Here is a 22,323-nt window from a genome sequence, read left to right on the forward strand (position 1 = left end):
CCGACGCTGGCCCGTGCACCTGACGTCTTTGCTGCTCCCGAACACATCACCCTCTTCATGCTTCCTCCTCTGCTCCTCCTCCAGACGTCATGGCGGTCCTTCAAGGGCTTTCGGGTGCTCATGCGATTCTATTAGCCACCCATCTCTGTGCCACCGGCGATGTGGCCGCTCTCCCGCTGTTGCAGGCCCAATTCCCTGCTCATCTCCCGCTCGAGCGTGTCTTGCGCATCATCTTGACTTTCCTGCCCGAGAGTGCGGAACCCAGCACTTACACCCCGGTGTTGCAAGCGCTGGTCGACGGGGGACAGTTGGAGACGGATGGTGATGGCATTAATACTGCCTCCGTCAAAGATCTACCAGAGCCGATCGTGAGGAAACGTGTACGGAAGATCCGTTTACTACCAATACAGCACCCAGATGACGAGGACAGCCAAGATCCGGCTGATCTGCTGACCCAATTCCTGATTCACCGGGCCCATCGCATCGACTCGGAAACCGCTCTTCAGCCGCTCGTTCTAAACCTTCTCTTGCCGTTCTATCCTCACTCGGAAGCGTTGCGCACCTGGTTGATTTCCAGTCTCCTACCGCTACTCCGATTGAATTACGAATACTACCCTAGCCAGGACGAAACATTCTCGCTAGATATCCTGGAGTCCATGGACAACAGTATTGCCATCAACGTCCTCCTTTCGATGACCGGTGCGACAAAGAGCAGTATGGACTTGGTACGGAATCTACGTGGCTTGGTGGGTGCTTGGATGTATGGCAGCAACCGTTCTAAAAGACGGAGACTCAACGAAACAGCACAAGAAAACTCGATTACTCTACCTCAGGATGAAGCGCAACCGAAAACGACTGCAGGTGTTGGATGGCAGCAGGTGAATGAGTGGTTGCTGGCACGGAGTCTGGTGGACCATGAGAGTGCCGTGAACGCGTTTGTTAACTGGGATGGCCCTGAGGATGTCGACCTCGGCGGCTACGCTGAAGAGAATGAGGGCCTATCGGCCGATGAGCTCAGGGATCTGCGCACTCGGTATGGGCAAACTGGGCTTGCTGTCGTGTATGCGAACGCCGACCCTAGCCCCCCTGCGCTGGACGGCTCCATTCGGGTTCTAGCGCGCATCGCGGAGTTCCTAAAGCTAGAGGAATACTTGTTCCTCTCACCAGATATCTCGGAACTTCCCAAAGTGCAATTTGATCCAGAGCTGGTTTCGTTGGCCTCGAGAGTATCTTTCTTGCAAAATGCTCTGCTGGTGGCTTCAAACCCGTTAACGCGTCCTTCTGCTTCATCGATATCTTTCCTCAGCGCCATTTGCCTTTCCCTCCGGATTTTAAACGAACTGGACCACCCCATTCCGTGCAGGACGGCTGCAACCCTCTGCCTTCTTAATAACGAAGAGACGCAACTACTGGAGTTGCGCAGTGTAGTAGCCTCTGTCGTGAGACATGCAAAAGCTGGTCGTGACTGGAGCAAGACCCGCCAACAGCTACTTTGGCTGCGAGACTGGCAGGGAAATTACCAGGATTCAGCGGATGCTCACAACTGTCATGGCCTCTTCTGGAGGGTTCCCCGGAATACCGTCGAGGCAGAAATCTTGAAAGCGTTGCTCGAAGTCAGAGGTGAGCATGGCATGCCCATATCGTTGGTAAACCCTAACGAGTATAGAATACAACCTTGCTGTCGGCATTTACATGGGCTCTGGTTCAAGTTTAAGCTCTACGCAGGTTGAGGAGGCTGTCAAGGAGGCCATTTTCGCAGCCTACGACAATGCAAGCAATGGGAACAGGACCCGGGGCGGGATGAAGAGAGCATACGACATGTAAGTCTAGGAGGAACGACCATCGTCTCAACTTCGAGCTGACTCTCTGTAGCCTCCAAGCTTTCCAACCTCACTTTCCGGATTCTGCCTCGTTCAAGCAGGTCCAAGCTCTCATCTCGGCCACGCACGCCCTGTCCTTCTACTCCCTTACCTTGCAGCACGGCGTCCCCTTCCAGCCAGTCAGCATCCGGGTCCACCCTGACCCTCTGTCTCTGATCGAAAAGGTTCTCGACCAGAACCCCAAGAGCTACACGAAACTGGACGACCTGCTAGCCATTGGCCGGAACCTTGTTTCAGCAGGCGTCTCCCGTGTATCCGACGAGCACGACTCCCCTTTCTTGCCCCCTCCCTCACAGGAAGACGCCACCATCACCGCCGAGCGTCGGATAATGTCTCTGGCCATCTCTTCCGCCCTTTCCTCGAACGACTTTGGCACTGCCTACTCCTACATTCTCACTCGTCTCACACCCCCATCCCTTCTCCCGACATCCCCTCTGCCCAACTCCACCTCCACCAAGGACGACATCACCTGGCGAGCCGTCTACAACGCCGGCCGTTACCGCGCCCCAGCCACCACTGTCACCCCCAACAACCAAACCCAAATCACACACCTCTCCCAACGCATGGAACTGCTCTCCCTCGCCCTTGTTCTTGCCCCCTCTCCCGAACCCCTCCCTGAAATTCTAGGTGCCTGGCGCCGCTGCGACGAGGAGCTGGGGGCACTCCGCGCGCGCGAAACAGAGGAAGAAGATCTCTGGGACGCCAAAGCGGACACCCTTTCCTCCACCACTCTACCGGGAGGCTTCGGCCCCACAGACAGCGAGCAGGATGCGTTCGAAACACGACAACACCAGGCACGACGAGCACGGGCACATGCCTCCCAGAATCGTCTTAACTACGAAGAAGCCCCAATGGGTCTCTTCGAAGTTGCACGTGGCGCTGCCCTCGCCCTACAAAAGAACGCCTTCCCGCTCCGCTCGGCTCCAACAAAGACTATTCCCGACGAGCATTCCGCCCCCTCATCTCACATGCGCAGCGACTCGTCCTTATCAGAGGACCAGAACGGCGAAGGACGCGTCCGCAAGCGAGACGTGGTCAGCAACATGGTAACCGACGGATTAGTCAGTGGGCTTGGTTGGGTCCTAGGCGCCCAGCCGGTTAATCGATAATTGCAGCGACTACGCACGAGTTCGTTTCAGGAAACAACTTTTTCATTGACCGGGTTAGCGGGTTACGAAGTATGACATGAGCTACTTATTTCATGGATTGCTTTTCATTTTTTTTCTTTTCGTTTACCTACTCTTATACATATTCCATATCTTGCATGAAGTGACAGGTTGCATTGCATAATGAATATATACCATCCTTAATCGATAACAAACTCAAAATTAAAGAATTAGTCTAATGATGAAACTAAAATCAAACATCTCCTCATAAACTATAACTGCAGACTCAATATTCCTCATCACGTTGATCAACCCAGTTATCACCAACTCCCTTGGATAATCAATACCTACCTACCTATATGCCAAATGAATATCAAAATCCATCTCATATGACCCTTCCCTCCTCCTCCCCACCAAACCTCCATAGAACCAACCCATCCACAACAGAACCCAATAACCTACCCCAACACGAACCTTCACCTATCTAAGTATCTCAAGCTAACTCCACCCTACTACCTACCTACTTCCTTACGAAAAAACCTCATTTACCAGACCAACCCGACTAAATACAGTATTAATTCAATCATCACGATAAAAGTATCCCCGTGTCCCTGCAAAAAGCTTTCTCCCTACGTTGGGGATGTTCTGGGCCTCTCGCGTGTCATATTATTGATACGTGTATATATGACGACGGGGCGGGGCGGAGTGTTAGTATTTATAGAGTGAGATACTAGGGTGGGATAGTTCATCAGAACTCTACACATATAGATATAAATATATACATATATACGACCATGATGTATGTGTGGTTTGGATATTGAAGATGCTAAGTGTTACTAGTATCCTTTTCTATCATGTTAATCAATATTTTCGGGTTCGGTTTCTATAGTCTGTAGTAGGGTTAGCTGAAGGTTGTTGGTCGAGCTCCCGAGCAGGGTGAGCAGGGTTGAACCCCAATTGTCCATCACACTTGAACGGTATTTCCATATGGACTACGAGAGCAAAATAGCTAAGCAAACAGTCTTGATATTCCTGTATCGCTATCCGGTGCCAATCAGTGTACACGATAGGGAGCCCGCCTTTCACACGCATGCCCACAAGCAGAAAGAACAGGCTAAGCATAGACGAAAAATATGTATGTCTTCCGTGAGGCTGAATGTATGTATCTGCATGCGTACAATATGAGAACAGCTGGGAATGTAAAGCCAGACCAAGGGAGGATGATAAATAATGATATATATGATATGGAACAGATACGGCAAGATATGGAACCCAATGAACCAAACTCTTCCCGTCGCCGGAAAAGAGGAACACGCGCCAGCACCGCTGGCGATGATTTGAACACAAAAAAAAAAACAACCTCAAGTTGCCGGATGAATGACGATGGGTTTCGGCGGAAAAGAACCGAGATGAGGAACGGATGCAATGCACTAGACAGGACAAACGCTGGACCAGTGGGGGAATTAAAGGAAGGCGTGATCATGTCGGGTGACGATAATGAGATGAAACATTCCCAACTCCATGATTCCATTAAGGATAGACAGTGCAGTGAAAAAATGAGCGTCGTCATGATCACAATTCGTATGCTTTTTGACGTCCGGGTCAACCAAGGGCCAGCCACTTGTAAGCATCAAAGGAGAGACCGTTATATGCGATCGTATTAGAAGGGATGAAGCATTCCGTCCAACGGGTGCATGAATGGTTGCCGAGATCCAGTTGCTGCATGTAGGCAATCTACTCTTTCCAATCCCATACTTGCTTCACGAAGTTGGCCATGTTGACCTTTTTATTCCTCATGTCAAGCATCCAGGGATGTTCCAGCATCCGCCAGGGAGTCGCTCTTCGTGGAGGTTCCTTCTCCAGACTAAGAGCATGTTAGTATATCCCAAACCACCGGTAAAGGGTCAACACATACCAGCATTCAATGAAGTACTTAAAGTTTTCAGACCACCTAATACCGTTGCCCGGTTCGTCTTTCAACTTGGGGATCGGTTGGCGGACAATGTAGGTCAACAGGTCGATCAATCCAGCGCGCGGCTGCATTTCGGTTCCATCGGCCGGGAAGGGGAAGCGATGTTGAGCGACTTCGAGCAGGGTCACACCGAGAGACCACACATCAGAGGTGATGGTGTATGATTGACCAGTGATGCGTTCCGGGGCCATGTAGTACGATGTGCCAATAAACGTATTCGCATCTCCTTTGGTACCAAACTCTCCACTGACACCAAAGTCACAAAGCTTAACCTGACCATTGCGGCAGAGAAGGATATTCGAAGGTTTGATATCTATAGGCAATTATTAGCCGCTGAACAATCGTCACGAATCTGTGACTGGACTCACCCCGATGGATAATCTTTCGGCTGTGAAGGTAGGTCAAGCCGTTTAAGACACCCTCTGCAACCTTGCCCAAGACTTTCTCGCCCGTCCGGCCCCCAAGCTTCTTGACTTCCTTGTAGATGCTGTCCAAGCTGCCGCCTTCGCAAAATTCCATGGCAATAGATATGGTTCCTGTCGACTTATCCATAAAAGCACCGTAGTAACGACAGATGTGCTCCGAGGCACAATCCTTATTGAAGTTGAGTTCTCGAACGATCTGCTTTTTCACATCCGGGTTGGGGTCCGTCGTGATAATCTAGACTTTCTTAGCATCCCTAGCTGGGGTGAAGAAACCCGAGCAAAACCTACCTTCAATGCGAACACGGTTTTACCCTCCTTGAGCTTGCATCGAGTGACGGCACCTCCAGCTCCCTCACCTAAGCTACCCAACTCGACGATCTTCTTCTGCTCACTGGCGGCAAGCCAACCTTCATCATCGAGATCATCCACATCCAGGGGCCTGCCCTTCTCTAGACTCAGCTTGTCTAGATCCGGGACCAGACTGTTGACGCTGTTATCCCGCTCCATCTGCACGCCACTCTCCCGGTCGGAATAGACGGAACTGATCGCAGACGACGGATCCGGCGTGCTGCCATGGGGTTGTCGAAGGCCCATAGCGAACGATAGGGCCGAGTAGTTCGAGGAGGATGCGGAGGCGGGTCCGCTGGCCTTGCCTTCCAGATAGGTGAAGCTCCCGGATCGTGAATGTGCGTTCGGTTCGTTCAACCCGGTTGTCGCCAACGGAGGGGGAGCGGGACGAGCCTTCACCTGTGGCACGTTCTGATTGCTGCCCATGGGGGTTTTCAGGCGCAGCTGAGGAGGTGCCGGGCGGGTTGCTGGACGTTGCAGCTGAGGGACTTCTGGAGGAGCGACGGCGGCAGGGACGCCCGTACCGGTGACGGGGCGGACATTTGGTGAAGGGGGAATTCCCAAGGTGAGTTTGGGAGGCCGTGGACCATTGCTATTACCGCGGTTGCCAGGCACCGGCGGCTTGAGGAGGGGAACCGGCGAGGATGACATTGCGAGATTGTTTTGCCTCTCACCAGGCAAAAACAACTCGTTGGGGTCAGCCAAGGTAGCCAGATCGGCGGTCTTTGAGTTGGACACTTTGAAAGAGGGACGGGGGGATGATGGGAAAAGAGAACAAAGGAGGAGAGAGAGGAGAGGGAAGAGGAGTCGAGGGGGTGGTCGGAACCAGCAGGGCCGTGGGGTTAATTGGTTGGCTGACAACTAGTGACAAGAGGGGTTGGCTGATCGGAGGGGGAACTTCGACGATAATAGTAAAGAAGTTGGATGAAGAGAAGGAATAGAAAGCAGGGCAAATGCAGACAAGCGACAAAGACGAATCGAACAAGACGAAGCGAATGATTGATCCCCAACGATGGTCGAAGAGGAAGAAGGAAGAAGGAAGAAGGAAGAGAGAAGAAGAAGAAGAGGAAGAAGAAAGACGAAGGACGAAGGAAGGATGGAAGGATGACGGTCGCTATTACTAGTCGTCCCGCAGAGCAACTGGAACACTCAGTCTGAACTGAACCTCCGGGGGGCCGTTTTTTTGTCGGGTTTGTCAGTTGGCGGCTGGACTCCACTGCTCGTAGGGTGACCACTCAGAGACTTCGGATGTGCTTTAGTCACTTGGTGATACCTTAGTCGTTGGCATCGATTTATCGACAATCTACTGGCGAGGGCACTGGGCAGTCAGTCTGGTTGGTTAAATAGCAATCCTGTCACATCCATCACTGCCAGGGCATTGCTCCGCACCGTCATCGAGCCGGGTTCCCGACCGGCGAGGGATCGAATGGAGGCGCTGGAGGCAGTGGAGGGTCGCCGGCCTGGTGGAACCGGCCTGTTTCAAATGGCGCCTAAACCGAGCAGAGCTTGCGAGAGATATTTTGGGAGTGCTACTATTCTTGACAGCTCGTCCTACGTTCCATATCGCTTCGATTCTATTTCAATATCGATTATGGAGTACTTTGTACCTCGTATAGATAGTTATTGCGACTGATTACAAGGTAGTAGTTGATATCGGTGGTGGAGGCGACATAGTATGCCTGAATCCGCTGGCCTCGCTAGGCATCCATGAAAAAAAACTCTGAATGTTTGAACCTTGATTGCTGCAAGAACCATGTCTCCCATCCACAATGCCACAGCAGCAGCCACTCGACAGACTTTTCGATGATGTCGACGGGATCGGATGAAGCGACCGGGCGGACACTCGAAAATGAATTGGCGGTTGCTACATACACCCATAAATTGTTCGGGATCACTGACCTTTCACTGCTTAAAAGGGTCTAGCGTGGTCAAAGCTACTGCTACGTCCAAAGGGGAAACTAGCACATGGTTTGATTCTACCACATTTTTGAACGATTCAGGCCCGGGAGCCCGCCCGAGTGTCTGATCTCCTTACTCCCGACCTGCTAGCCTTAATCGAAAGCCCGGAGGCGCCGGGATTGCTTGGAGGAATCAAGCTCGGGGAATCAGGCGCCGCAGGGCTAGGCGCGCAGGCCACCGAGGCTGAAATTGTCAAAATAGTGAAATATGATTGGTACGTTGGGGAATTGGCTCGAAGGTCTAACATAATACCCACCATATCATCTATTCTAGCGTTGAAAACATACGTTTCTCGTGAGTAGGTGAAGATTGCAAGACCTAGCAAGAAGCATATAGCATACTATACTTCGGCACAAAAATTACCAAACGTAGCAACGCTAGCCTTATTCAGGAGCTTACATAAATAGGGTTGGTAGTTTGAAACATAGTAGGGGTGTACATAGCAGCTGCCATCAAATTACTACTCTAATGTCCGGATGTTTTACATCATCCGCTGGTCGAGGGTAGATTGTCTCTGATCCTCCGTGCCATAGATTGATTGCTGCTCCATCCAGTCTGCGTCGGCACCGTGATCCGGGCTCCACCCTCATATGCGCCGACGGTGCTTGTCAAGGTCTTTGCTAAGAATATCTGTTCGGGAGAAGAGGATCCTTAATGTGGGATTAAACATAGTCAAGTTATTACGGGATCAGTATAATCCCATTGTATTAAGGATAGCACTCTATGGAGTAGTCATCCACCACATCACACCCTTCAAGGCAGTCCCTACTACTTGACATGTGTACGTACCAAGTAGTCAGTTACGGTGCGTCAACGCGTCAGCAATCGATACCGATGACACGTGCCATCCTCAGCCTTGCGGACACATCTACACTATTGCAATGAGGCCACGCCCTGACATCATTCAGTGCTTCCGTGACGAATCCCTCCAAAGTCCAATGCCGCCAACTTGGACGACATCCGCAGCCACAATCGATCCCGACCCACCGCGGTTTAAAATAGCATCGGGACCAGTCTTTGCACCGCCATAGGAACGGGGCCGGATGATAACACCGCGCCCGGTCGAGTACACCGATCGCCATCATGACCCCGATCTCAAGGGACCACTCTAAAGAAAGCAACAGGACTGGCTTCATCTTAATTCTCAATGCTAAGGGTTCATCATGGCATCTAAGCGAAACGCTCGGGTCAATCCATGATCTCACGCGGTATGGAGTAGTCAGTGCTAATCATGCTGTTTACCCCCGGGCTCTACCACCGCCTGCCTACCTTAGAGACTGGAGTTGGGCATGTGTTGGATCAACAAAGTAAATTACGGAGTACAGGCAGTGAATCACTGCAATGGACTGTGCGCAAACCCAGCTGAGTACCGTGCTTCCTGAATTGTGTGCTTGCGCCTTCCTCTTCATACCGGCAAACACCGATAAGGACTACTATGGAACAACCGTACTCCATCCATTGCCAGTGACGAAGCCCTGCATAGAATCGTGGAGTCAAAGCGTCACCTTAACTGTTGGATTACACCATGGCCACCGCCAAGGGGCCGTCTATCCACTTCCAACCGACCCCAACAAGTGATCAAGCAATAAACGAAGCGCTGGATGATGATATGATTTGGTGGGGAGGATTTATCCAAGCGAGGATCGTCCATGCCGCGCGTCTACACAGTACGGGATGATTGCAGGGCACCAATTCTCAATCACAGGGAAGGGCAATTGGGTTGAGAAGAGTGACGATTGACCATTGAGAGCATCGGGGGCCCTTTGGCCTTTCAGACGGAGGCGCTTCAACCCCATTAACTGTTAAGCATTGCCTCAAGCTGGGGTAAGGTAGTCCGGGTGGCCTTGGTCGATTTTACCGACTGCCAGCCGCCTCCCCTGTTGATCGGTGGAGTTTAAACTCAATTCTTGCACCATCATCGGGAACCTGCAATGATCGCATGTCTTTACTGTTTCCATTGTTGACTGCCACTAGATCTTGCTCACAGGTTGAGTCCTGCTTACACCCAATCTATCTACCACCTACCCGGCCCCTATGCGATGTATAGCTCGCTCCACTATAGTTCACGACCGCGGAAGATACTATATCCCCTGGCAGTGGTTTCATATTGCGACCTCGAGATAACCTACTGCTAGACATTGCAACTATTGATTTGAACCCAAAAAAAGACCACCGTCTGAAAAACTGGCGCAGACCCTGACGGATCCCCCTTTTTCGCAGTCCGTCACGAGAGCACCCTAAAAAAAGAAACCAGAAATCTCCGTACCCGGACTACCGTGGGAATCCGGAGAACGATCAACCAATATTACCCTCCTACACTGGCAGTTCCGTCTGAGCTTTTAATAGAAAGACGAGGGTTTCAATAGTTTGCTGGTGATAACCATGATGGTCATAGTAAGGGTCTCCTGGCGCACGGGGCTGGTTTGTTGACGCATAACTCCGTACTACCCCCAAGCACCTTGGCCACATGTTGTGCAGCTTAGGGGGTGGGCAATCATCCAGGTCTTGGCTGGTTCTATTGATCAATGGGTTTCGAGCTGAAGATCCATACTGAAGTCGACGTTCTTGATTGTTAAATAGTATGTGATTGTCACCGCATACACGCTTGGCGGCTATTTCGCTGCAGCGTTGCGCATACACGGCCTTTCTCTTCCAATGAGATCATCAGTCTCAATTGCGCCATTGACTGACTACCTGATCCGACTCGAGAGCTTCGTCAAACGTTGACGCACATCACCCTCACCCGAACGGTACCCGAAATGGGGTCAACATCTATTTAGGGCTATATTAAAATATTTCCTAGCGAGTCGGAGGGCAGTTAGTCATGACGCACTAAGCTTTGATTAGGCAATCAATGAATGCGACCGTGGCGCCGACCGAGACCTGTCTCAGCAAATGAAGCCCCCAAGCGATGGAGCTGGAGGGAAGAGCTATTTCCAGTCCGACGGGCTTCTAGACCGACACTGGCAGGGGTGTCTGATTCAGGAGTGTTCGTGCTGGGCTATCTGCCTGATCGGGCCGGGGATGCATGTTTCAACTCTGAATCGTATGGCGAGGTACCGCAGAGGTATCACGCCTTTTGTAGTTGAAGATGCCACAGACAGGCGTGGGGGATAAAGATAAAGAAAGATCGGCTGCATCCTCGCAACGATGACGGAATAGAACATTTCCGGTGACGAATGTGCTGACAATGATGGCGGAGATGAGGGGAACCGTGGCATAGTAAGAGTACAGTAGATTTTTGGATCTCATTGTTACCTGGTGGTACATCCAACTGTCACCCCCCCAGCAACCATAACAATCAGCGCAACCATGTTACACCGGAAAACTGTAAAACATGGTGATAAAAAGTGGTATGGAGCAGAGACAGGGGCCCGGGTGGGACCGCCAGAAATCCAGCCATTGGGCCAAAAGCGGGGGAGTGAGCCACCGCGGGATGGTGGCCAAGGCGATGAGTGGCCGGCGGTGTCAGGAACAGCGTGCCGGCTCCACTGGGGCGGGAAGTGATTGGCCAGCCGGCGAAACATGAAACAAAGTCTAAGTTGGCATTCAACGTCTTGTGGCTCAGTAATGAGAGGCTGCTGGGTTTCTGCCCCCTGAACGTATTTTGTTTTGATTGTACTCCGTACTCCGGCGTGACTTGGGTTCGATCGGACTGGTGCCGTTGGGGTTGTTACAGGTTACAGCAGATTTCCATTCATCTGGACCGCTCTCGGGCCCGTCGAGACGAAATTTGACCGCCTGTACGGAGTACTTGACCACGCTACCAGGTTCCTGACGGATGCAGGTACGGCGTCCCGCGGGTTACCCAGTAGATACTACTGTACATAGTTAAGTCCTGTTAGATACTTAGTGTCTAGTGATTACTTCTAGTAAACCTAATCCGGCGAGGAACCATGAGCCAACTACCGACAACCGCCCCTCCTTTTCCCCCATCCATCCCTGACCCGAATAGTTAGTCGAGGTTCATCCGGACCAAAAAAGCAATCGAGCGACGGATCAACCGCCCATGTCTCGCAACGCATGGACAACATCAGCTCCAGGGCCAGGGTCGAGCAGGACCAGGCGGCGCTAGTCCGTCGAGCCCACCGGCACTACTTAGTTGGGCTCGCGACGGGCTGGTCAACCAACCACGGCAGGCGGCGGCACAACCCACGAGGGCCGAAGCAGATGAGGGCGGACCCAGCGCGGGTGCCCCAGCTGCCTATGAGGTTTCGAGTCGGTGACCCGGTGTTGCTTGGAAGGTTGCGGGCTCCCTGGCTCATACACCGCATCGACCGTTGATTGACTCTGGCCTCCACCCGCGTGCAGGCGCGCTCCCCTTTTCGTCCCTGAGACGATCTCCAGGTTAATCTCCCGGCTCATACAAAGGCCCCGGGCCTCCCCCTCCCTCCCGACTCGTTTTTGGTTCTCTCTGTTCTCTTTTTCCCCAAGACCAGACTTCTTTGCCTGCTTGAAGCATCCCATTGACTTCGGTCAGCCACTCTTTTATCACAAAGCAACAACCCCCCCCCAACTAGCCACACTCTCTTTCACAACTTTGCTCGCAACGCACCTTGCTTGTGTTTCAGATATAAAACAACTATCAACCCACAGAAAAATTCAGCCTTGACGGTTCTTTTTCACCCAACTCTCCAACAATTCAAGATGCGTTTCTCCGTTGCTACCGTCGCTCTCTTCGCCAGCCTCGTTGCTGCCATCCCCCAGGAGGTCGAGACCGTCTACTCCACCGAGGATGTGACCATCGTCTCCTGCGCTCCTACCGTCACCAACTGCCCCGGTACCCTGCACGCCACCTCCACCCCCGAGGCCGTTGCTGCTTCCACCACCGGTGGCCCTGAGGGTGTCTCCCCCGTTGCTACCACCAGCGCCGCCCCCGAGGTTCCCTCTGCTGCCACCACCCCCGCTGCCGGTAGCTCCCCTGCTGGCGGTGCCGGCTCTGGCGCTGCTCCCTCGGTTGTTCCCTCCGGTGCTGCTGCCGGTGGTGCTGCTCCCTCTGGCCCCGCCAGCGGTGCCGGCTCTGTTCCCTCCGGCGCTGCTGCCATCGGTACTGGCGCTGACACCACTGCGGCTCCCTCCGTCACCGTTATCCCCGTGACCACCTGCGTTCCCACCGTGATCTACTCCACCAGCACCATCGGCTCCGGCTCTGGCTCCGGCTCCGGCGCTGGTGCCTACGGCTCTGGCTACCCCAAGCCCGCCAAGTCTTCCTCCCCTGTCATCCCCAGCGGTGCCGCCGCCTGGGGCTCCGGCTACCCTAGCGGCAGTGCTACGTGAGTATTCCAATCCGATCAGCCGACGAATCAATGAATGCTAACTTTTAACAGCCCCTCGGCCTCTGCTGCCCTCTACACCGGTGCTGCCAGCTCCGTCAACGGCAACTCCTTCGCTTTCGCTGGTGCCGCCGCCGCCGCCGCTTTCTTCCTGGCTTAGATTCCCCCTTCATGTTTATAGTAGCCCCGGGTCACTCATGAGTCCGGTTGCCGCTATGGGCGGGGAACTTGGGCGCGTGTGAATGGATCCGAGTGACGGGGTTTGTTCCATACTTAGATGCGGTATTTTGCTTTTTGGGAGAGAAATTCGATTTGTTGCTTTTTATATCCTTTCTTATACCTCTATTGAATTTCTTTCTACCTAGATACTATTCCGCTTCCCGGCTTGCTTCGGAGTTTTTTTCCCGTGAAACACTTGGTGGCTGGATACGATTAATGTAACCCATGACGTTTTCACATACCCGATTCATTCGAAGCAGTTAGATTTAATGGAAGATTAGTACATAGTAATTGATCCTGCTACATAATGACTAGCGTATCCGTACTCCGTACTCCGTACATGTACGACGTTACATACAAACAGACAGACCAGACGGAGACAGCATCCTCCGATCTACCTACCTATCTACCTGGTCGCGTGAGACTTGCTCAAAAAATCCCTCCCAAATCCAACCCAACCAAAAGGGAAAAAAAAAAAAAAAAACCAGGAAGAGGCTGAGGCTGAGCAGAGGGCTGAATCCGGGGACATTGTCCGCCCTATTTACTATTACTATTAATTCCATGAATTGGGGGCCTGGTCAGCGTAAATGTTTCACGAGTTGGGAAATTTCATCTATCGGTGACCGGGTCCGATCCGAGGTTCGTTTCGTGGCTGCGCCGAGACTGCGCCGTCGTATCAGATTTTCAGATCTGGGTGACCTATCTACCTCACTTCACTTGGGATTAATCAGATTGGTCGGGATGGGATGGATGGGGATTGTGTACGCTTTGTTACTTGGGATTGCTTTTGTAGTAGATTTTGCCAAGGGTTGTGATCGAGGGGAGGATATAATACGTAATTGATATCTGGTGACCCTGATGATTCTCTTGGCTCTGAGTACCTTAATAACCTTATTGAAGTGTGATTGTACGGATTGTCAATAGGAATTAAGATACCTTAAGAAGTGGTAAAAGTGGAATGATAAATCCTATGGAGTGTTTCACACTATCCTGTTATGAACAGAAAAGTTGGTCCAAAGAACGACCGTCTCTGAGGCCCCGCGGCGCTGATTTGGCGGTTTCACCTCTGCTTAGCACCGACTGGTGTGACCGTCAGCCCTATTGTGCAGTGCGCCAGCTGGTCTACTCCGTATATCTCTCACAGACGCCATGATTCTGGAAGATTTCCATAATCCATGACTTGGATGTAGCAATCGGGCGATGAATCTCACATTCTCACGATCTTGGGGGCTGTGTTGGGGTCACGATTCGGGATCGGGCTGACGCTATTCTGCTTAGCCTCCCGTCACAATAACACCACCAACAACCACACGTGCTCGACAGTCAATGTACTCCGTACACTATACAGACATCCTCGATATTGCAGCGACGCAACGGACATGGATGTCTTCAGGAGAATCCTGCAGTATCGATATTAAGGGGACGGAATCCCAACGGAGAAGGCACGGCGTTCGGAATAAGACCTATCCAAAGCTCGGACAACAAAGGATGGGGCAGTGTTTATCCAACCTCACTCGGGATCCTTCACCCAACGAACCAAAGGTCTCCTGAATCGCGCAGCCTCCACTTCACGATGATATATCGTTCCGACCCATGGAACTGCTTCCAATGGCGTCTCAACTGCAGGCTGCGCTTAACCTCGTCTTCACGACGCCCTGCAGCTACTTGCCAGATAGAGAATCGCGATGACAGCACAGCACAGCACACCAGCGGACCCCAAATCCTTCCTCTGCCCCATCTTCGGGCCCATCCCGAAGGAAAAGAAACCATCGAAGACTGGAAGATCCTTCCACAGCGGGGTCACACCGAAACCAAGGCGAACATCAGCCGGACAAGCCGAAAGCTTTGCCAACAGGGCTCGCATCCTTCCGCAGCCCCCGTTATGGGCAATGGAGCTGCCCGAGGAATCCACCGCGAGGCGCAAGGCAACTTACTGACCGTCCTTTGGCTTGGGTTGTGGGATAAGGGCTGTTGGTTCCTATTGTTGCGGTGCCCGTCAAAGAACACGCCACGACCGTGCACCCCAGACAACACCACATTGTTCAAGCACTGCCTCGATAGCTACTTCTTAAATCATAAATGATCCATGGTCGTCCCATCTGAGCTCCAAGTTTCTCCCTCACCACTTTCTCCCCAGTCTTGGCGATCGCGCAGTTCATATCCACTTCCTCTTCCCCAGCCGTGTGCAATGATCCTCCGGTGACAGTTGCTTGGCCTACATCACCTCTGAATCTCTCTCTCCTCCTACAGTTGCCCTCATCACCATGGATCTCTCATCCCTGGAAGGCCCTCCTATTCCCGACCCGCGGTTCACCGTTCCGTCGCGGCGATCCAATATCCCCAGCATCCAGCTCGACATGACCACACCCCTCAGCCCCGTCAGCCCATTAACACCTCGTGACCTCCCTCCTCGACCGAGTTCGACGGACGCCATCTTCCGGCCCAGGTCTCAATACACATACCGACCTCTCGAGCCAGAAGATGAGCCCCCTCGGTGCCAGCGCTGCCACAGCCTACAGCCACCAACCGTAACCGACGAGCCCGACAACAACAACCAACAGCAACTGACTCCATATCCAACACTCAACCTGCCTCCGCCACCCCCATCATCATCCTTCACACTCCACCCTGCCCCTCGCAGTCGAAGCGTATCCGACATTACCCCTCATCAGTCATTCTATCCGATGCTGAGCACAACCACCACGACCACCGTGACTACCACCCAAGCCGTGACCACCACGACAACAACCCAAGGCAACCGCCTCGTGTGGCTTGAATCTGAAAAGCTCTGGTTATTGAAGCCCTTACCGTCGGAGTCATCGTCACCATCATTCCTCACAGACATGGCCCCCAGCCTCACCCCCAACACTCAATATCCACCCTACCACCCGTCCACAGTCCGCAGCGATTTCCAATTCACTTCCACGGAGATCCATGACATTCCCCCGCCATATGAACGGCATATCTACGATCGGCCCTTGCCGCCGCTGCCTGCAGACAATAGGTCGAGGGGAGGACTATACGGGTCTCGATGGACGGCCGTGGCAAGACGCAGGGCCAATCGGTCTGTGCTGGGGTGATGCCATTTCAATTACTTAGAAGGAAAAGGGAGATGTTGAGCTGGATGCTTATCTATCTGGTGAACAGCACATATAGTATTTATCCAGCTCAGGATAGGATATCATACTCAACGGAGTTGGGTCTTAGCTGCTGGCCAGCTAGCTACACACCTGTATTTAATACCAATCATCATAGACAGAAAGGAATGTAAGGATGGACAGAGGAACTGTACTATTATAAGATCATCTGCTTCCACAACCTCTTCTTCCCCTCCTTCTTCTTTTTGTATACAATACACTCCAATCAATCCCATCATATAGACATCTAATCGCAGCAATGCAGCGTCTCATCATCCCACACCCCCTCCCCTTCGTACTATAAACCATTAAGCATACTCCTAATACAAAGCAACCCAAGCCTCAACCTATCACCCCTTCCAGCTCTCCAACAAAATCACCACCAAAAACCACCCCAATCGGATGATCGATACCCTTATACATTACGATGTCCCATCAAACCACCTCGATCGAGTCCCCGTAACGTAACAGGTAATACCCTTGCCATTAGGTATCCTCTATACATACGCCGGGTATTAATTGTAGGCCGTCAGGAGGGTTAGGAATAGCATATAAAGCTCAGAGAATGAACATCCAAGGCGGAGGAGGGTTTTCATGTTCTATGCTGTGTGATGGATAAGATTAGTATGGGGGTTAGAGCACCTCACTTCTCTCTATATTGTATGTGGGTTTTAGTAGGATTGGGAGTTGATGGTATGATGGTTATTTTGATTTGATTTGTTTCATTCTATAGGTATGTATGTAACGGTCGTGGGTTGGGGGTGGGCGTTGTATAGACAGGTGCCCCTTTCTCGATCGTACTGGATACGAAGCACCATCTTGACTCAACTTATTCTTATGTGTTTCTTGTTGATACAACCTCGTCCACCCACCCCACTTCCGTCGTCATGGCAAGTTCTCATGTGGAGAAAGGGATATAAACACTGATAGAGTGACCGAGTGAATGTCTAGTCTTAAGGGCAGTACTAATGCAAGTGTGTTAACTCCACAGGCCTTCTCATCTTCCCTCTCCCCGCGTGCCATAACACGTACACATATCTCATTTCTTTATCTTCTATCCTGTTTCTCGTTTTCAACATCTTTGTTTACTTCATCTTATCCTACTACATTGGGTATCTCTAAAGAGATAAGAAAGTCACATGCAACCAAAATGAACACAAACATCTCACACCTCGCTCAGCTGCATTTCGTAGCCGAGCAAACAGCGCGTCATGCCCGGATCTGGAACGGTCAAGACTGTGGTGAGTTGATCCCTCATATACCGATACCATAATGAGAGGATCTCGACTGATTGAGTCTAGCGCCACCGTGTGCGGATTTCGCGGGTGGCTGGGCGGGGGTAACGCCGATGTTGAGGGGGATGTATACGCAGCGAGTGGAATACCTTGCGTCATTGGAGGTGCAGGGCGAGGCACTGGAGGATTATGAAGGGTTTGTGAAGGGGTTGTATGAGCATTGCTATGCGGGAATGGATCCACTCCGGGTTGAGATGACTTCGTGTGTTGGCTGTAAGTGATTTTCGTTCTTTCTTTTTTTCTCTAGGCTCAGCTCACTGGGTGCCTGGCTGACGAGGGGATCATAAGTTGCCGAGTTTAAATCCCTAGTGGATCGATCTGGAGCGACGGATACTATCATGTTTGATGCACCGGAGGATGATGATGATGACGACCTGCTTTATGTTTCTGGGCGTTCGGTGCGAGTCAAGAAGGAACAGGTGGAACCATCATTTGATAATGATGATATGCTCGTTTCTCCGGGACCTAGTGAATTTCTCAAGGCCGAGAAACTGGAAACAGAACGATTTCCCGAAGATATATCGAATATTCCGGAGTATTCGGCTGTCCCTGAGACGGAAATGTTGGACGATCCTTTTTATGAGGAGGCTGACCTGGTCGAGGGCTTGGCTATGGATTATGATCTCCAAGACAGGGAAGATCCCAAGATCGCTGTCCTGGAAGCCGCCGTGGGCACAGGTACCAATGCACTGGATAAACTGCAGGAGGTCATGGAAGGGTATGGCAAATTGGCAACGGACACGGAGTGGATGACCGAATGTGAACGGATGCGGAGATATGCTCAGACGGAGAAGGTCATCATCGGAGTGGTTGGGACCACCGGCGCGGGCAAATCATCCCTAATCAATGCAATTCTGGACGAGAACAATCTGGTCGCGACTGATTGTATGCGTGCATCGACTGCCGTGGCCACGGAAATCTCCTATAACCATGGAGACTCCAAATACAGAGCGGAGGTGGAGTTTATTCGGCGCCGAGAGTGGCAGCAGGAACTGGAGATCCTCTCTGCTGAGATTCAGGATTACTATGAGATAGTGAGACGTGGAGAGGCGCCCACGGACTCGCATGCAGCGGTGGCTCTCGAGAAAATCAAGGCTGTATATCCGGCGTTGACACCGCAGAACATTTTAGACGCTTCTGTTGATGACCTCATGGGCAACGAAAAGGTCTGCGAACTGCTTGACACGACTATGCATTTCGAAGAAGATGATCCCAATATCTTTGCAGAAAAGTTTGAAACTGTACATCCACAGCAAGGGCAAGAAAGGGAGGCCGAAGAAGGGTGCTGCACAAACGCAGGGCCCTGATGAACAAGCGCACTCTACTGACGGCTTGGACTTGACAGATCATGGCATCGGTCTTTGGCCCCTTGTGCGCGTGGTTCGAATCTATACCAAGGCGGCAGCGTTGAAAACTGGTGCGATTTTGGTCGACCTCCCAGGCGTGTTCGACTCGAATGCAGCCCGAGTGGCCGTCGCGAACGATTACATGAAGCGCTGTTCGTCCCATTGGATAGTGGCGCCCATCAATCGTGCAGTCGACGACAAGGTCGCGCGGGATCTGCTCAGCCGGAACTTTAGAAGGCAAATGCAAATGGACAGTGCGTTCAATGACATCACGTTCATATGCACAAAAACCGACGACATTGCCACGGCTGAAGTGATCCAAGCCTTGGAACTTGAACTGCCCGCAATGGGGGAGCTGAGGGAACACCGTCACGAATGCAGGTTGTTGAAGGGTGAAATCAGAAAGCTTCAGCAGGGATCAACCAGACTGGTTGCAAAAGTAGACCGCATGGAACCGAAGATAGAAGAGCTCGAAGAACGCTTGACCGGAGAATTTCTCTTCACTCCATCGCAATTGTCGCCCAAGAAGAAGCCGCCGGTTAGCGAGGGACGTCTCCCCTTGGGTCAAAGGTTGTTGCATAACTTTCACGACCTCCAAAGCCAGAGAAAGCAGCTGCAAAACGAGCGGCGGTCACTCCACCAGCAAATAGACGCTAAAGAGAAGCAGCTGCAGGAACTGATAATGGTGCGAGAGAGTCAAGAGCATGACAGACTGCGGACATGCATCGAGGCTCGAAACAATTATTCCAAGGAGGAGATGAAACGCGACTTTGTCCACGGGATTTGGATTATGGATCAAGAGATCAACGAAGATGGCAGCACCAGAACCAAGACTCGGGACTACAGGACGGTTGAGAAGAGTCTACCAATCTTCTGCGTGTCCTCCAGGGCATATCAGGAACTTCGAGGTCGATGCGAAAGGAGATCGAAAGTTCGCGGATATGCCCGACTGGAGGAGACAGAAATCCCACAGCTGCAACGCCATTGTATCGCATTAACGGAGAAAGCAAGAGAGAGTTCCGCCCGCCGGTTCTTGGTGCATCTTCACCAGCTCTTTCAGTCGATGTCTTTGTGGACATCTGTGACTAACGCTGCAGATACGGTATCGGACAGCAAGAGATTGGAAATTGAAGCCGACTTTAACAATGCTTTCGGCAACTTGGAGAAGGTACAGGCCACTCTCCGTCTCAGAGGACAAGACTTACCTCTCTAGGGAATGCGAGAGCTCGGAAAGGGTTTCAATTCCGACCTCGAGAAAATATTCCGCGAAAATGTGACCAATGATTTGGGTAAGTCTAGAGCTAGCCTGGATGCGCAGCACTAATGTTATAGACCGAGCGGCGTGTTGGGCCACTTTACAGTTTCCCCAAACCGTGTCTCGCTGGAACGGCCCAGAGAAGGACGGAGGCCTCCATTGGCAGACATACCGGGCCACTTGTCGCCGCTATGGAGTATTTCGTGACAAAGTAAGTTCTTCTGTGCTATATGAAGTAGTGTAATCTGGCTGGAGTGGCCTTTTGGCCGAGTGGGCTGCTGTGTTGACAGATTGAAGCTGACGAGAGATGCAGGACATGAACAAGGAGTTGTACGCAGACCTTCCACTAGATCGTTGACTAGCTAGATTGACTCTTTGCAGGGCTGAGCCGATGCTCGACAAGATTGTGGGCGGCTGGATAAGGTGCGTCAAAGTCTAGTGGTGTCCTGGAAAAGACTGACAGGGAACAGAGCCTTTGAGATTCTCATACCACAAGCATTCCTAGAGCTGACCGAAACGATGGATAGGACCTTATGTGTGTTCCACAAGGACGCTATCGATCCCCAAAAAGATAGTCTCGCCAACGAAGCCAAGATCATGCTTGACGGCACTGTCCGAGCCTACCAGAAGTCGATCCGACAACTGCTCAAACAGCCCCAGTCAAACCTCAAAGCTCAGCAAAAGGAGAACAGTCGAATGATTTCCGATGTGATCGCTACAGAGCTTAGCCGGGTATATGAGGAGTGTGTTGCACAGGCTGGTAAATATTGACTACAATTGTGTTCCGTGTCGTATCACTCCTAACTCGGTCCATCAGGGAAAGGTACGCTGGCTAGAATGAGGGATATCATGAAGCAGCAGGCGAAGGTCAATGGCAGCGACGTGTTCCAGAAAAGCGCCCAGGGCCTGGAAAAAGAGCTCCTGGGTCTAGTCAAGGAGACTGGGGAGAACATCACCGAAATCATTCGAACCCTACTTGGATGGGCCTCACGGGACTATCGCGGTGCGCTTGTAGAGCCGCAGATCCGCCGATTCTCCGAGCAGCAAGTCCGAATGAGAAGGGAGATGAACGAGGTCATTGAACATACGGAGGCGGAATTACAGTTGGAACAGCTACTATAAGGCGCCGTCCTTAACATTAAAAGCCGCGTTCCGGACTACAGCGACAGAAGATGAAGGAAATGTGCTGATGAAAGGCGGAGAGCAGGGATGAGTGCGGTCGAGGTAAACGTGGCGCGGTGGCCCCAGCTCGGGCAGTCGGCGATAAGAATCTGGAGGTGTCAACCGCTCAGATTGGCCAGCGACTGGGCCATCAAGTCTGGTCAAACAGCGGCCGCGGGTGCAGGCAACTGGAGCAGTGGATTGGAGGACAGTTGCTGTTGGCAACTCGCATGACGAGGACTCGCCGCTGGGATTCGACAAGCGCAGACGCTAGCAGGTGATGGTCGGCCCAGCCACTGGATTTTCGAGCACTTGGAACCGTCTGGATGGAGACTATTAATATTAGTAGCAGCTTGACAGATGAATGCCAGACCGTTGAACTTTTCATCTCCTCTGCAGTAGCATCAACATCAACACCATCTCTCATTCTCATCCGGTCGACTTTACGCGTGGCATCTGTTGGCAACGTCACACCATGTACGCCTGAGCGAGAACTGAGAGACGCCGGACTGGAAGACTCGACGACTGAGGACTGAGGACTGACGACCGACGACCGACGACCGACGACCGACTGACCGACCGAGAGCAGCGCCGCCATTTCCGACGCGAGGGACAGGGAGAGGCTACGACTTGCTAAGAGTTGCTAAGAATCGCTGGTATCAAAGAAAGATTTCCACCGCCTTCGCTGCCCTTCGATCGGCGCGGACCAATCAGCGGCGATGGGGCTCCCGCATCTTTTCTCTCGTCACAAATCCAATTCCGCCAAATCCAAATCCTCTTCCAAGGCCAAATCTAATCCTCCTCCTCCTCCTCTTCCTACTTCTCCTCCTCCTTACTCGGCTCCCTCTTCTTCTTCTTCTCTTCCCCCTCCTCCCTTTCAAGCGACCGCGACTCCCTCTCCCGCGTCGATCAGAGCCGAATCTCTTCCGACTCGGCCCATTCCTCCC

At 52.1% G+C, this 22,323-nt stretch overlaps 6 protein-coding genes across 6 annotated transcripts; 5 read left to right on the forward strand and 1 right to left on the reverse strand.

Annotated features, from left to right (window-relative positions):
- The first annotated feature begins 68 nt into the window (after positions 1 to 68).
- BO80DRAFT_407922 (secretory pathway Sec39 family protein) lies at positions 69 to 3,192 on the forward strand. The gene is made up of 3 exons (XM_025717823.1): positions 69 to 1,620; positions 1,667 to 1,820; positions 1,873 to 3,192. The coding sequence occupies exons 1-3, from the start codon at positions 90 to 92 to the stop codon at positions 2,987 to 2,989; spliced, it is 2,802 nt and encodes a 933-aa protein (XP_025575050.1). The 5' UTR covers positions 69 to 89; the 3' UTR covers positions 2,990 to 3,192.
- A 1,493-nt stretch (positions 3,193 to 4,685) lies between these two features.
- On the reverse strand, positions 4,686 to 6,533 carry BO80DRAFT_96206 (Pkinase-domain-containing protein). The gene is made up of 4 exons (XM_025724963.1): positions 5,672 to 6,533; positions 5,327 to 5,618; positions 4,902 to 5,271; positions 4,686 to 4,850 (listed from the first exon to the last, which is right to left on the reverse strand). The coding sequence occupies exons 1-4, from the start codon at positions 6,380 to 6,382 to the stop codon at positions 4,721 to 4,723; spliced, it is 1,503 nt and encodes a 500-aa protein (XP_025575051.1). The 5' UTR covers positions 6,383 to 6,533; the 3' UTR covers positions 4,686 to 4,720.
- A 5,597-nt stretch (positions 6,534 to 12,130) lies between these two features.
- BO80DRAFT_425537 (GPI anchored serine-rich protein) lies at positions 12,131 to 13,483 on the forward strand. Its single transcript, XM_025719541.1, has 2 exons — positions 12,131 to 12,963; positions 13,018 to 13,483. Exons 1-2 carry the CDS (start codon positions 12,338 to 12,340, stop codon positions 13,121 to 13,123), a joined length of 732 nt encoding a protein of 243 aa, XP_025575052.1. The 5' UTR covers positions 12,131 to 12,337; the 3' UTR covers positions 13,124 to 13,483.
- A 981-nt stretch (positions 13,484 to 14,464) lies between these two features.
- On the forward strand, positions 14,465 to 15,356 carry BO80DRAFT_96278 (uncharacterized protein). Its single transcript, XM_025724964.1, has one exon. The coding sequence runs from the start codon at positions 14,756 to 14,758 to the stop codon at positions 15,263 to 15,265; it is 510 nt and encodes a 169-aa protein (XP_025575053.1). The 5' UTR covers positions 14,465 to 14,755; the 3' UTR covers positions 15,266 to 15,356.
- BO80DRAFT_96279 (uncharacterized protein) lies at positions 15,357 to 16,316 on the forward strand. The gene has a single exon (XM_025724965.1). The coding sequence runs from the start codon at positions 15,447 to 15,449 to the stop codon at positions 16,260 to 16,262; it is 816 nt and encodes a 271-aa protein (XP_025575054.1). The 5' UTR covers positions 15,357 to 15,446; the 3' UTR covers positions 16,263 to 16,316.
- A 1,153-nt stretch (positions 16,317 to 17,469) lies between these two features.
- BO80DRAFT_465201 (uncharacterized protein) lies at positions 17,470 to 21,688 on the forward strand (the record flags this gene model as incomplete). The annotated part of the gene is made up of 10 exons (XM_025722702.1): positions 17,470 to 17,560; positions 17,621 to 17,827; positions 17,903 to 18,855; positions 18,914 to 20,128; positions 20,174 to 20,249; positions 20,293 to 20,426; positions 20,529 to 20,545; positions 20,597 to 20,638; positions 20,686 to 20,975; positions 21,033 to 21,688. 10 exons carry the CDS (start codon positions 17,470 to 17,472, stop codon positions 21,335 to 21,337), a joined length of 3,330 nt encoding a protein of 1,109 aa, XP_025575055.1. The 3' UTR covers positions 21,338 to 21,688.
- Positions 21,689 to 22,323: the final 635 nt, after the last annotated feature.

This window comes from Aspergillus ibericus (genome assembly GCF_003184845.1).
Source record: "Aspergillus ibericus CBS 121593 unplaced genomic scaffold BO80scaffold_21, whole genome shotgun sequence".
NCBI lineage: Eukaryota > Fungi > Ascomycota > Eurotiomycetes > Eurotiales > Aspergillaceae > Aspergillus > Aspergillus ibericus.